This window comes from Cervus elaphus, chromosome 6 (assembly GCF_910594005.1).
Source record: "Cervus elaphus chromosome 6, mCerEla1.1, whole genome shotgun sequence".
Classification (NCBI taxonomy): Eukaryota; Metazoa; Chordata; class Mammalia; order Artiodactyla; family Cervidae; genus Cervus; species Cervus elaphus.
The window spans coordinates 48,744,570-48,759,129 of record NC_057820.1 but is presented as its reverse complement, the minus strand read 5'-3'; the positions used below and the strand labels follow the sequence as shown (position 1 = coordinate 48,759,129).

Here is a 14,560-nt window from a genome sequence, read left to right as displayed (position 1 = left end):
TCTATGGAGAAATTAAGCTTGAGAGTATGCCCCTTAAAACGGTTTTGATATATTTTCCCCCTCTTTGGGGGAGAGGAAGGAGAAGTAAAATTTCCTACAGAAATATTGCAGGAAAAAAATGCACGGTGGGATAAATCTGACCAAGTCCAGTTAAATTTAACTGCAGATTCACTTCAGTGCCAATAGGGGACAAGCTGTTCCTTCTTCTAATGGTAGCTTCCAAACTAGTATACATAGTTGTAGGACTCTCCCAACTCATAAAGAAATAATTTTTTTTCTAGAAACATACAATAAACAGGTACCTCTGTTTCTCATTATGTTCAACATTGTCTTAACAATAGAAATGAATCAAATGAGGTTTACATTTTTCCTGGGATTTCTCACTTGCTAACTGACTTTCCCTTCTATCATGTACTCTATGATTAACATGGAAACTGAAGACTCATATTGAGAGGTCCCTGAAGCCAACATAGAGTTGACACCAGTTTCTTAACCTGATCACTGAAAAGGACAAACCAAACGAATGAAATAATGTATGGCGAGGATGCTTTCAGCATGAAGGGGGTCTGCCACTCAGCCTTGGCAACCTAGTTGTACTCACCATTTTATTGTGGTTCTAAGATTAGGCTCGCTGACTGTGCTGTCATCTGGAAATATGGTTGGGCATGAGCTATACCTTTTAGTAAGCTTCCTTGGAGATACCTGAAGGGGAAGGGAGATAGAAGAAAATGTCACAGTAAGTTAAACCTATAAAAGTGTGTTTTTTCCTTGGTTAAAATGTCAAACGATAAAGCATTAAGATTTTCCTTATACTCCATGAACTGCTGAGTGTGGCATCACGTGCAGCTCCATGGGAAACCTCTGTACTCTCACTTCCACAGGCAAGATCTGAGAAATGTGGTATAAACTGCTGCTCTTGAAAAAGGACCCACAAATGAACCTGGAAAGCACCTATTATAAATTGCCTTTATAGTAATGAGAAAGCTTTTAGTAAGACTTCAGTGTTTCTTCCTTAAGCAATGAAATGCAGCGGAGATTTCTATTTCTATTCATTTACTACAATAAAATGCAATGCTTTATATAATATCGATGTGAGAGCATTTCATTGCAGTCAATGAACGCCAATCACAAATGTATTAGTTTGGGAGACAGTGTGAGGAAACAAGCGTTTTTGAATCAGAGGCTGGGCATGCCAGGGCTGCTCTATCACTAGTGACCTGAAGGCCATAAATCTCTTTGAGCCTCAGTTTCCTTATCTGGAGGATGAAAGGGTATAGCTTTAAGATTCTCTCACAGCCAAGAAACAGACAAAGCAGCTCTGAGAATTTCACGGTTAAGTAAGACTGCCATTATATTACACAAGGGAGAGCCTCAGAGAATACTTTCCACTCATCTCACAGTTTTATTAATTCTACTCTACATGTTATCTGCCACTCATCATGGCACTCTGCTGCCTTGCACATGCTGCTCTCTGCCTGCAGTGGCTTCTTCCTCCTCCTTGTCCCAGCAAGCTTGACCCCATCGACCTCCAGCAAACCTCAGCCAGCAGCCACACCACCAAACTTCTACCTTTCTGCACACTTACACCTCTGTTTCACCACCTGTTACATGGTCTCAACTGCTTGCCTGGTATCCCCCTCCTAAGTAAGCAAACAAGCTCCTCCAGGTGACAGATTCTTACTGCTCCTCCTCCAGCTGCTGAGAACAGAATCTGGGACAAATTAGGAATCAAGAAGCATTTGACCAATTATTTAAGATCGATTACAACTGGAAGGTAAATCATGCTAATGATACACATTCAAACTATCTGCAGTGGTGCTGGGTAGGTGACAAAGAGCTTTGTCAGACCCTCTAGAGAACAAGCTATCTTTAAAACACTTTAGAAGTATCCATTTATTTGTGAAGAGCCCAAAACACAGCCATAGTCAAATACTAAAACAGCCTGAACTATGTGAGGACAATTCTCTTCCTTTAAGTAAAGGCCAATAATCAAATCCCAGTCACTGTCAGTAGCTCTGAGTAATAGCATTCTTTAATACCACAGAACACAAACAGTTTTAACACTTGGTTTTCTTGGGTTTTGTTTACTAATTCAGATGAGCCTTCCTTCCTTCTATTAAAATAGTTTTCACCACGCTGTCACACTCTATCCATGTCCTCCACAAACGCATCAAAGGTGAAACAAGGAGAAAGTCTAGTCAATGTTTTTTTTTAAATACAGAGCATTTAAATAAACATTGCCAGTAGCCAATAATAAGAACTATCCAAATGGGTGTATAAGCCACCGTTTTGCTTGTTTCAGGTATTTTATGGCAAGGCCACTTACTCCTTATTAACAAAAAGTTCTACACATAACATACCTGAAAAGTACCACTATTTGGGAGAATTTCTCCTTCAAGCTAGAAATGATTTCAACTGAAACTCATATATTCCTTAAGCCATCTGGTTAATGTGTAATTTCAGAATCTCAAAAGAGACACAGCATGAAAACTGTTCATTCAAATAGTTATATTCTAAATGAAGTTATCTTTTAAAAGGTCACCACTATTAAGAGTATGACACATTACACACAGTAAAAGTCAGTTCTGACTATAAAATCTACCTATGAGGGGAATAAAAATAGTAAGAAAATGCACCAAAATATAGACTAGTTTGTAGAGCTTTGGCTTTGGGTAACATTTATCCCGTTTTTCTCTATTAAAACTTTTTTCTTTATTATGAATTATATCTGTTTATCTTTGGAAATATTAGTGCTGAAACGTTTAAGAAGTTTAATCAGACGTAGCCCTACAGACTACGGGCGCTCATTTAGTCTATCAGTAACCTACAGACTACTGGCTAGATCCTACCAAAGAAATAGTGAACGCTTCTCCAGGCCTACTCCTGAAGCGATTCAAACTTTTGGCATCTACTATTCACTAAAGGATGGCAGAATTAAAGCCTCTGAGCAAAGCCTGGATGTATTAGCTGCCAACAGGTTACTTTCCCCTCATCTCACTTTAAAATTTAAGGTAACTGTCCTTTATGATTAAAGCCTTATCATCACTGGCTCAAAACCTCAATAAACTACACTGACAAAGATTAATGATATAAAATGCAAATACAAAAATCAAACAGCAGAACCCACTCACTGATAGTTTAATGTTCAATGAAGAAGAGTATTTACCTTCATTCAGAGCTAAGGACAGAACAGATGGACTTCTACAATCTTTACAAGAAGGGAAAAGGCTTACTTAGTAGACTTCAGTGTTAATGGCAAAGACTAGAAAATCATCATACTGGAAGACTAATAAGTAACAATCCCCCCCAAAACTTATCATTAAAAGTCAAGCACCTGTTGAAATTCTGCCTCCACCCAAGTGAATCTTCCCATCCTGCCTACTGCCTCTGAGTTTAACCCATCAAAAAAATTAAGCTGAAATTCACTTTTTTCTTCCCCTTTCCACAAGCTTTAGATGTGTTTATTAATAATTATTAAGACTTTAACTTAAAATTTTGTAATATTCTATGCATTAGCGTGGGGCTTCCCTGGTGGCTCAGTGGGTGAAGAATCCACCTGCCAATGCAGGAGACGCAGGTTTGATCCCTCAATCAGGAAGATCCCCTGAAGAAGGAAATAGCAACCCACTCCAGTATTCTTGCCTGGAAAAGTCCATGAACAGGGGAGCCTGGTGGGATACAGTCCCTGGGGTTGCAGAAGAGTCATGTCTGACTTAGCAACAAAACAACAAGAAGTGCATGAGTGTAAACTACTCCATCCACATTACTGCACGTTAATGGCCAATGTGGCAGGATGAGTAGTCTGAACAGGATTCTTATCAAGGCCTTAGTAGAAATGTGCAGTATTCTAATTGTAGGTATAATAGAAAGTACTGTCTGAGTCAGTATCATTAACTATACTGAATTAAAACTTTTAAACTGAGAATTTACATTCAAAGTATAAATCCAACTTTGAGTGGACCAACCACAAATCTACTTCTTTTCCCACCTTCTTTCAGAGATATCATCTCATTAGAATTAAAAGTATTTTGTCAAAAAAGCTGTACCCAAGACAGGATAAACTGCAGATGATTTTTGATGTTTGAAAGATGAAAAAATGAGATAAAGGAGTAGTAACTGACATGGCATAACAGAGGAAGCACAGCCTTGGAACTACAGAGTGACTGGGCCAGGAACAACAAAACCAATCTGGCTTACAGAACCCAAGGCAGGTTCAAAATTCAGAGACGTGGTCGCCAAATCCGTGCAGTGAGGTCTATCAGTTAGCAAAGTGATGCTTCCAATTAGATCTTAACAGACAGCGAGGGACCATCACATGTTTGAGGGAAACCTCCAAGAAGTCACAGATCAAAGCAGGGAGAAGGAATTGATGGGAATGATAAAAATCCAGGAGCAAATAAAAACTTAAAAAAAAATCTTCAACATCTACAGAAAGATGAGAAATTGCATCAGTGAAAAAAAGAATGAAAGGATGGAAGAGAACTCTAAAAAATAAGGTAGACAAAACAATATATTCAATAGAAGGATTAGAGCAGAGTCAAGGAAACCTCCATGAAGTAGGACAAGAAGACAAAATGGAAAACAGAAGGGGAAAAAAATCTGTACAGAAATATTGCTCTAAAATTTTCAACATCTAACAGGAATCCAAAAGAAAAAAATAGAAAATACCAAAGCAGCACACAAAAAAATTCACTAGAAGAAAAGATGTTCTGCATGTTTAAATGCCCCAATAGCGTGACAAGGTCTATACCAAACCATGTTATGAAATTTCAAAACCCCACAAAGACAGAGGGTACTACAAAGTTCCACAGGAGGAAGGAATGGAGAAAAGACTAACTTGGTAATATACAATGTATCAAATTCAATAGATTTAAGAGCAACACTGTAAATGAGAAGACAAGAGGGAAATGTCTCTAAAACTGCAAAAATTAGTTTCGACCTAGAATTCTACACTGTATCAAATAGAAGGAGTTTCACAGAGGCTAGGTCTTTATAAAATTTTTGCTCATGTGCCTTTTTCCAGGAAAATGTGCTCCAGTAAAACAGGACAGAGGGAAACAGAATCTAGGACATAGGCGATCCAACACGAGAGAGCAGTGATGTGAGATCCCAGGTGACTTCACATAGATATCCCAGGAAAACAGGCACAGAGCTAGTCCAGGAATCATTAGTATGTAGGAGGTAGGAAGACAAAAGGTTGGCGAAGAGTGTCTCCAAGAAGAAATGGAACAGATGTGGTTTTCTGGATGGTAAATATTTTTGATAGGCATGTGACAAATGTTACAACATTTGGGGGAAAAAATAGCTGTTAGAGTGAATATAGTCAGGAAATTAATTCCACAGAACAAAAATGAAGAATGTGAAAACAGGGAGACTGGCCAGGGAGCTACTCAACTATGTTGGGCTGTGTGAGATCATGTTTGCTAGAAAAAGCAGAACTGGATTATCCTGAGAAGTGTAGAAGTGCTCAGATTTCATTAATATTGAAGAAAAAGAATGAAAGGTGTATAAGGAGGTGGCACAGAGAACTATATGGCTCAGCAATGAACAATACTTGCTTAGTCATAATAAAGTAAACAGTGATTCCGATTTAACAAAAACTGATGCATGTAAAGGGACCAGAAGGAGGGAAATAAAATCACGGTGGACGAGGAGGTTAAGCTTTCACCTGTTGTGCCAAGAAGTCAATGGACGGTGCTAAAAATTAAATTACCTATTACACTTTTATTACTTTGGTTAAAAACTAAGATAAAAAATTTAAGGCAAAAGAATTTAAGGTAGATCTTTATGCTATAACCATATTATTGAAATTTAACTTAAATATCAGGACCCTTAAAAAAAAAAGGGTACTACTAAGTCAAAAACCTTTCTGAATATACTTGATAATTAGGAACTAGAGATTCAGAAATTTTATAAATAAGAGGTTAAATGCTAACAGTATTGGATCCATCATACTTTTTAGGAATCATGGCAGACATACTTTTAATTAATCAAACTATTGATTTCTTAACTTTTCAACTATTTACTCACATGGTTTAAATGGTTGCTCTTCCTCTTTTCTCGCACTAAGAATAAAAAAAAAACTAACTGATGAATTCTGATAAAACTACCATAGAAAAATAAGTCACTAATTATCTGATGGATTACCAATATACACAATGAGTTAAAATTTCATTCTGTTTTTTAAAATAACTTCCAACAAAATATATAATTTAAACCACCCAGCAAAATGAATCCTATAAATAATATTTAAAAACTTAGTTTTACTATTTGACTAATACTAACAGATACTCTGTATTAGGTACAAATCAAAGACTCTCCATTTACAAAAGAAAAGGACAAAGCAAATTAGGCCAGGTGAGATATTTAGCTGATAAAAAAATTTACCAGCTGCACAGTATGTAGTATTTTCTAGTTCTACATGTACTTTAGTCACCAGGATTAACAGATGACAACTCCAAGTTCCAGTTTCTGGTCAAGCACCCGTGTCTCTGGAAGCATCCCGAACCACTTATTGGTCACCTACTCAAACACCCAACTTAAAAAATACAGGTTCTTTACACACTGGAAAGTAATCTATAAATTTTAACATACGTGCTGACCTCACTGAACATACATCGACAGCACATAGAACTGTTTTGCTCCAACAAAGGCCAGAAGAATATAAGCTCAAAGAGGGTCTTAGGCCATACACTTTCCCATGGCATCACAAGCACGAATTCCTTTAGACTGAGGAGAGACAGGGGCATGGGAGAGTGTTTCTTTTACTCTCTCCACCGTCTCTCTACAGTGTGAGCAGCTCAGGAGTCTGGAAAAGACTGAGAAATACAGTAATCCTAACTAAAAATAATTGCCTCAAGGCAAAGTACACACACTTTAAGAAAATGCAAACTAGAAACCCCAGGAGCTCCCAGGTTGGAGAACATGTGGTACACTCTGGGCCCTGCCCCCATGCCTGGCCCTCTTCCGTCTGGCTGTTCCTGAGACAGACCCTTTGATAAAAACCAGTAATCTAATGAAAATAAAAGAGGAAAAGAACCCTCTATTTTTTACTGTGCTGCATTACTTCAAATATTATAGAACGTTCACTTCTGGTATTCCTGCTCTCATAAACAACCGAAAAACCTGATCATATATGGCTTTTTAGCAAATAAACTAGGATTTAACATATATTAAGGAAGACAAGCAGGCAAGACAAGCAGGAGTGCAAAAACTTCTGATTCTCATCTTAAAACAAGCAGGACACTGGAAATTTACACAAGGTTTCCCACACTGAGGATAACCTTCTGGAAAATCCCATATGGCAGGCACATTGGTCTGATTACCCTGACCCAGCACTACATCAGGATGAAAGAACTTTGAAGAGCTAAAAGTTCTTATAAGAACTTTTAAAAGAACTTAAAAATTCACATGAATCTGGATGTGAGAGAGGTTCACCCGGTTGAGCACTGTGCAAAATGGTGCCGAAATCACAAGCCTCGACTCCCATACATAACAACTGATTATGAAGACCTAACTGTGACCTAAACCGTGTCATTCATCTTTACCTCATGTGCTCTTGGAGCGAAAGGAAAAGGACAAAGTAGCATGGAAAAACAGACCACAACTAAATCATGTGGCAAGCTGACTGCTGATAAAGAAATAGCAAAGTGTATAAACAGATGGTCTGGGTGTTTTTCCTCATTAAAACAGTGACACCTAAATGAAAAATGTATCATCACATATTAAAATAAAACATCACATATTAAAATATCATCACATATGAAAAAAAAAAATTAAACCATTCTAAGTGCTTTTCTGTATCTTCCTATAATACACAAAACAAAAACAGTTTTCAATCTTTTTCTCAGGGGGGGAAAACACTGTCTTACCGTCCGTTTCAGATTTGCTCCGGAAAATTGTGCTTGCCCTTGGGTGGTCAAAAGGGTTTGATTCCAAAGCTAAGTCTGCACAGGAAAAAGAAAAAGGTGTGACAATTTAGTTGAGTAGAAAAAGACATGACTTTTAAAACAGCTACACGCTGATTTTAATCAAGTTTAATAGTCTTAAGAAGAGCGTTTAGTAATGACAAGAAGGAAACTGTAGTAAAGGCAACAATACAAAAATTCTATTGGGAAACAGAAAAATTGTAGAAATTCTCCATATATGTGGAATAAAACCAGGGCTATGTCTTAGGCTTTTTTTTTTTTTTTTAACTTGCACTTAATCTATGCCACTTTTAGGCAAATCATGTATGTGATTCCCCTCCTACATATTGATTAAAAATTCAGTCACCTCTCTTTAAGCTGATATTACTAGCACATTTCAAGAAGTCTCAAGAAGCAAGTTATGCTGTAGTCACTTACTATCAGATACCAGATCAATCAAATATGCTATAACCAAATGAGCTGCTTTTGGCAAACGTTCTTCAGACAATCTAATGGCTAATTCCAACTACACTCAACAAACCAACTCATTTAGTTGGCTGCCGTTTATCTAGGGGCTATTCATCATGGCAGATTTAAGAGGATTACATAAGAGTTCAATGTTCTGATCCATAGGAACACTTCCAGGATAGTGAGTTTTAACTTTGCCCTCTATTTCCAAAGCTAAACTCTCACTTCTTCCTTTCATGCTGCATGATTAATAGAGGGCTTCAGTAACAGTATTTCCTGGAGCACATCAAAGGGCTGCTTGAAAAAAATTTTGCCCATACCTACATAAAAAAGGTGGGTCTGCTGGCAGTTCACCTTGCACCAAGGTGGGACAGTCTTCTATTTAGGCAGAAATATCAAGCAAGCACAGGCTGCCATGCTGGACAGTAAGGTTGTTGTTTAAAACAAACGTAAAAGCCCTATGGGCAGTTACTTAGTGAAGTCCACCTCAAACCAATTAAACAATCTTTTAAGAAACTGGACCAAGATTTTTAAAGAGCAACAGTTAAGGCAGCATTTCCCAAACCACATAATAATTGGCCTATTTTTAAAGGGGACTTTGGTGGTCAACGTGATTTACACATTATCGCTGAGAATCAAAAGAATATACACATTGATATATTAAAAACTAACCATGTGTTCCCCATCCCGTATGGCAAAAACTACTACAATATTGTAAAGTAATTACCCTCCAACTAATAAAAATAAATGAAAAAATAAATAAAAACTAACCAGTCCCATAGTGAATTCTGTCTGACCCAGCATTTAACAAATGTTATCTACCTAGAAGCCTTTTCTTCCCCAAAGAAAGAATTTTGCATGAACAGTAATTTGGGACTTCCTGGTTTAATGGGAATTTAATTGTTACTGCCAGCACTAGAAATTTACATAGCTAAACCGACTGCTTTGTTCTTCGTGAAAATTCCTTCACTGCATTTGGAGTTTATTAAGCTGTTTTTGGAGAAAATATTCTACTCAACAGTTTTATGTAAAAGACCCATAAAATTATTTTAAAGTTTTTTCCCCCCTACAGATTTGAAAAGTGGGACACTGGGAAAATAAATTATTTCAGTTATACACAAAGTTGACAGGCACAGACTTTCGACCTAAGGCTTCTGAAAGGATTCATGACTACTTACTTGTACCAGAAAGTAAACAGACTACACTGGAATCTAAAAAATAAGCAGAAATGCTTGCAAAGTAGCCATATTTTTCATCAGGGTTTATGGAATGGCAAAATTTAACAAGAGTCAATGGAAGTCCAGGGAAAATAAGTGTCAGGATCAAAGAGAAGCAAGCTTTAACATACACACACACACACCCCTGCCAAACACACACACACACACACACACACACACACACACCCCTGCCAAACCAGGGTGTGTTACAGGTATGCTATGATGTGCTACTACGGATCTATATATAGAAATCAAGAAGGCTGGGATAAAAGAAATGACAACATGCAGGAAAAAAGTAAACTTGCCCAAGTGATCAGAAAAGAGCTGGCACTCCCCCTACCCTACCCTAGAGGTTTCAAGGGTGGGCACATGACCCAGAACTGACTGACAGATCACAGCTTTCCTGGAACTTTCCAAGAAGCAGAAGAAGGCAGAGGGGTGCCCTAGGACCCTTAGCTAGTCTGGGGCTGCTGGACACTCCTCTTGCCATCATGAGGGGAAAGGCTTTTCAGGAGAGATCAATAGAGGACAGCAGAACTGAGATAGGCTGTGAGGTCATTGAACTCCTGGGTCAAGTACTGCTTAATTTACTCATTCAACTCCAGTTATATAAAAGTCAATATATATATTTTTTAATTTAAGCTATTCTGAGACATTTTCTCAAACTTGCAACTGAAAGAGACCTGGTTAACCAGCAGTACTGATGATCACAATGAAGGTGGGGAAAGGTAAAAGTCACTTGCTCATTCCTTTAACAAATGTCATGAACAAAAATTTGCATGAGCCAAAATGACCCTATTTAAAAATTAACCCACAGACTTACAACCCTTACTTTTAGTTGTTTTCCTTATACATTAGAAAAAGCTCTAATTAGTGTATAATTTATGTCTTCTTGTTACTAACAACCCTTCTACATCTCACTGTTGCATATTTACTGTTTAATGAATACACAACAGTCCATCAAGCGTTATTCCTGTGCTGGACTTAGCCAATCCCCTATTGCTGGGGTTTAGGTACTTACAACGTTCTATTCTTTGATGAGGAAACTTTTCATCTATAGTTATACAGCTTTTTAAATAAATAATGGTTTTATCTCCTTAGCAAAGATCTTCAAAAGTGGGATGTCTAAGCCAAAAGGTTAGATCATTTTCATGGCTCAAGGTACAGTGCTAAACTGCTTCCTGAAGAAGGTGGGGCCACATTAATGTGTAATACTACCAATCATGACAGTTTTAGTTCCGACCCCTGCTCTGTACAGTTGAGAGGCGGGGGGGAAGTTCTACTAATATAAATAAGGAACAGCACTGTAGATCTAATCTGTATTTCTTTCGATTACACAGTTTTTACTACTTTCCCATAATTATCAGCATCATTTCCACTTTGGTGAGCTGCCTATCATTCATACATACTAAACATACCAGGGCCTTACTGCTGTCAATTTGCATGAGGTTTTCAGAAAATATTAATCTTCTGTTTACAGCCTATATAACAATTTTCTATACAACTTGCACTTTTTGCCAGTGAAAACTACATCACTATTTTATAACAGACTTGACAGGTAAGCCATTAGACAGTAAACTCATACATACACACAATATTTCTGCACACTCCATTAACTGTTTTGCCAAGAGTCTAAGGAGACGATGAAAAAAACCTACCGTACTCTTCACTGTCACAAAGGTAAGACTGTCAACTCTGAAGCAAAGCATTACCACCCACACTTCCCCTCATCCCCTCTCCCACAAGCACACACAGTAATGTTAGAGGTATTTTGAGAAATTACTGTGCATTTTATATGTGAATTCTTCCTAAAATTACTTCTCTAGCAATCTTTAAGAATGTTTTAACCCAGGAGAAATATTCTTGAGCTTATGATTAGGGGTTATCATTAAAGTTATATTTTAAGACCCATCACTTTTATATTACCAATTTAAATTGCAACTTATTTGACAGCATGATAGACTTATGTGGAAAAAGGATGGCTAAAAAAATTTAAGTTGGGGTCTTAATATAAACACTCCCAGGAGGAAACCTGTAAAATACCAGGTCACTGAACATTACTTTTCCTCCAACCTAACATTCTATCAATCGTGAGATCCATCTCAATTGCAGATGTTAAAAATATGAAAATAAAGGCCACTTAGGACAAACAAGATGCATTACTGAAGCCTAAAAGTGTTAAAATTATGCTGTCAAACTGTCAATAAATGATTTTCCCCTGTCAAAATATCAGAGAGAGGGTAGTGACTAAGAAATCATCTGACAGGAGGAGACTAATGCCAACATACTGACTTCAGTTCAGTTCAGTTCAGTGGAGTCCGACTCTTTGCGACCCCATGAATCGCAGCACGCCAGGCCTCCCTGTCCATCACCAACTCCCGGAGTCCACCCAAACCCATGTCCATTGTGCCGGTGATTCCATCCAACCATCTCATCCGCTGTCGTCCCCTTCTCTGCCTGCCCTCAATCTTTCCCAGCATCAGGGTCTTTTCAAATGAGTCAGCTCTCTGCATCAGGTGGCCAGAGTATTGGAGTTTCACCTTCAACATCAGTCCTTCCAATGAACATCCAGGACTCATCTCCTTTAGGATGGACTGGTTGGATCTCCTTGCAGTTCAAGGGACTCTCAGGAGTCTTCTCCAACACCACAGTTCAAAAGCATCAATTCTTTGGCGCTCAGCTTTCTGTATAGTCCAACTCTCACATCCATACATGACCACTGAAAAACCATGGCCTTGACTAGATGGACCTTTTGTCTCTGCTTTTTAGTATGCTGTCTAGGTTGGTCATAACTTTTCTTCTAAGGAGCAAGCGTCTTTTAATTTCATGGCTGCAATCACCATCCACAGTGATTTTGGAGCCCAGAAAAATAAAGTCAGCCACTGTTTCCACATCTATTTGCCATGAAGTGATGGGACTGTATGCAATGATCTTGGTTTTCTCAATGTTGAGCTTTAAGCCAACTTTTTCACTCTCCTCTTTCACTTTCACCTTCATCAAGAGGCTCTTTAGTTCTTTTTCACTTAATATATTGCAATTAAACAGGACTGTCAGCATTTTCTGGGCCAACTTCTGGGCTCCAGTTTACTTAAAGGTTTACTCCATTTACTGAACTGCCCTATCACCCCTAGTAGTACAGTATATTAGTTTTATGGCTAATATTACATTTCATGTCTTACAGTCATCCGGTGATTTCATCTGAGTCCACACTTCACACCCTAGCCAAGCGGTTCTTGCCAGCAGATGCTGACCTGGGCTGTCTCACCGGAGGGCACACAGCATGCTCCTGCAACCCCCTCAACTGACCTGCTTCCCCAGTTTCTGACCAACCTGGCTTCCAAACTGCTTCTCAACTTGCCTCTAACTTGGTTCTCAGTCCTGCCTTACCTTAATCCTCAATCAAATGCTGTAATGATGATGACCAATAGATGATAGACAGGTAAGTATACCTGGATTTATGTATTTCTAAGGAGTACTTAGCTCGGGCTTCTTGGACTTTTAGGAACCTTTCTGGGTTGCAAGCTATGGTGATTTCATTTCACATCATACAATGTTACTGTTTTAACTCTTCAAGTTTTATTGCTTTAATACCCTAAAAATAAACAATTTTTCTAAAAGGGGCGAGAAAAAAGGTAGTATTTCAAAGCAGAGCACAAAATGACATCAATAAATTTTATCCCTATATGTCATGTACATGGAATTTACAGTCCTGATCTATCAAGGTTTTAAAAATGAGTAAAACCTTGGACAATTCTATACCTCAGAGAAGAATCCCTACACTGCCTAACTCAGAACACGATAAGAATCAAATGAAATTCAAGAGCAATCCATACACTATAGCTTCACAGAGTTACACAAGCCCCTTCACCATGACAAGGCTGCAATCCATGAGGGGATATACTATATAAAGCATAATAAATGACACATCACAGCTTTCACAAATTAACTCAAAAGCCAAAAGTGAACATTTAGCATTTCATAGGAAAACTGATGTCCACTTATCACCCTCAGCCAAATAACATCTTAAGTAGATAGTGCTTTGTTGTTGTTCAGTCACTAAGTTGTGTCTGACTTTGCAACTCCATGGACTGCAGCACGCCAGGCTTCCCAGTCCTACACGATTCTGTTTGTGCAAACTCATGTCATTGAGTCAGGCCACCCACTAAAGGAAAGAGGATAAGAGTACCCAAGGGCAAGCATTTCTCCTAGTGTTCTTCCTTTTTCTTCTTTAATAAGCAAATACATATCATTTCTCCTGCTTCTGTCATGGAGATTGGTGTATATTTTCTCCCCATTTTTTTTCAGGTTAACATCCCCTGCAGATGAAGTCATTAACAGTGGAGAGAGCTCCTTCACAGCTCCCTAATTCTTCAGTGTCTGGATGTGCTAGTTTACCAGTCCCTTACTGGACATCTGAATTATTTCCAGTATTTTGCTACTGAAGATAATGCAACATATGCAGCCTATACCTTCAGAATAAATTCCTTTAGTAGGATCTCTGGATTAAGTGAGACTGTGCCAACTTCCCCTTCAAGGGTTGACCAATCTCCCATTTTTACCAGCAATATATGAATGTAACTTTCCTCAGTATCACCAAAGAATGCAGTGCCGAGTTTCTGAATTTTCTCCCAACACAAGCTACAGTAGTTGTATTTTCATTTCTCTTATGTGTGAGGATACGCTTAAAAGCCATCCGCATTTCTTTTTCTGTGACTTATCCCATTCATATTGTTGTTAGCCTACTTTTAGATTCACTCAGTTTCTTCAAGTCAGCCTATTTTAGGCCCTTCTTAATGTTGCTTTTTTGTTCAAACCACTGTTGGCTCTCAGCTGAGTGACTACACCAGCCTCCTAGCTTGTCTCCCTGCTTCATTCTACCCCTGCCCACGTGAGAGTAGCGAGTAGCTCGTCTGATCTCCCTCCCCTCTCCCCACGTCTCCTTCCCCTTCTTTAAGAATTATCACCATT

At 38.3% G+C, this 14,560-nt stretch overlaps 1 protein-coding gene across 4 annotated transcripts in view; it reads right to left on the bottom strand.

Moving 5' to 3' along the window:
* LOC122696613 (cyclin-Y-like protein 1) overlaps positions 1-14,560 on the bottom strand; it is a 103,479-nt gene that overhangs the window by 18,466 nt on the left and 70,453 nt on the right. For all 4 annotated transcript variants that reach the window (XM_043906847.1, XM_043906849.1, XM_043906848.1 and 1 more), the window contains 3 exons: positions 7,872-7,946; positions 6,031-6,065; positions 602-702 (listed from right to left, as the gene is read on the bottom strand). In XM_043906847.1, the coding sequence (XP_043762782.1) occupies positions 602-702; positions 6,031-6,065; positions 7,872-7,946 (211 nt within the window). The remainder of the gene's footprint in view (positions 1-601; positions 703-6,030; positions 6,066-7,871; positions 7,947-14,560) is intronic.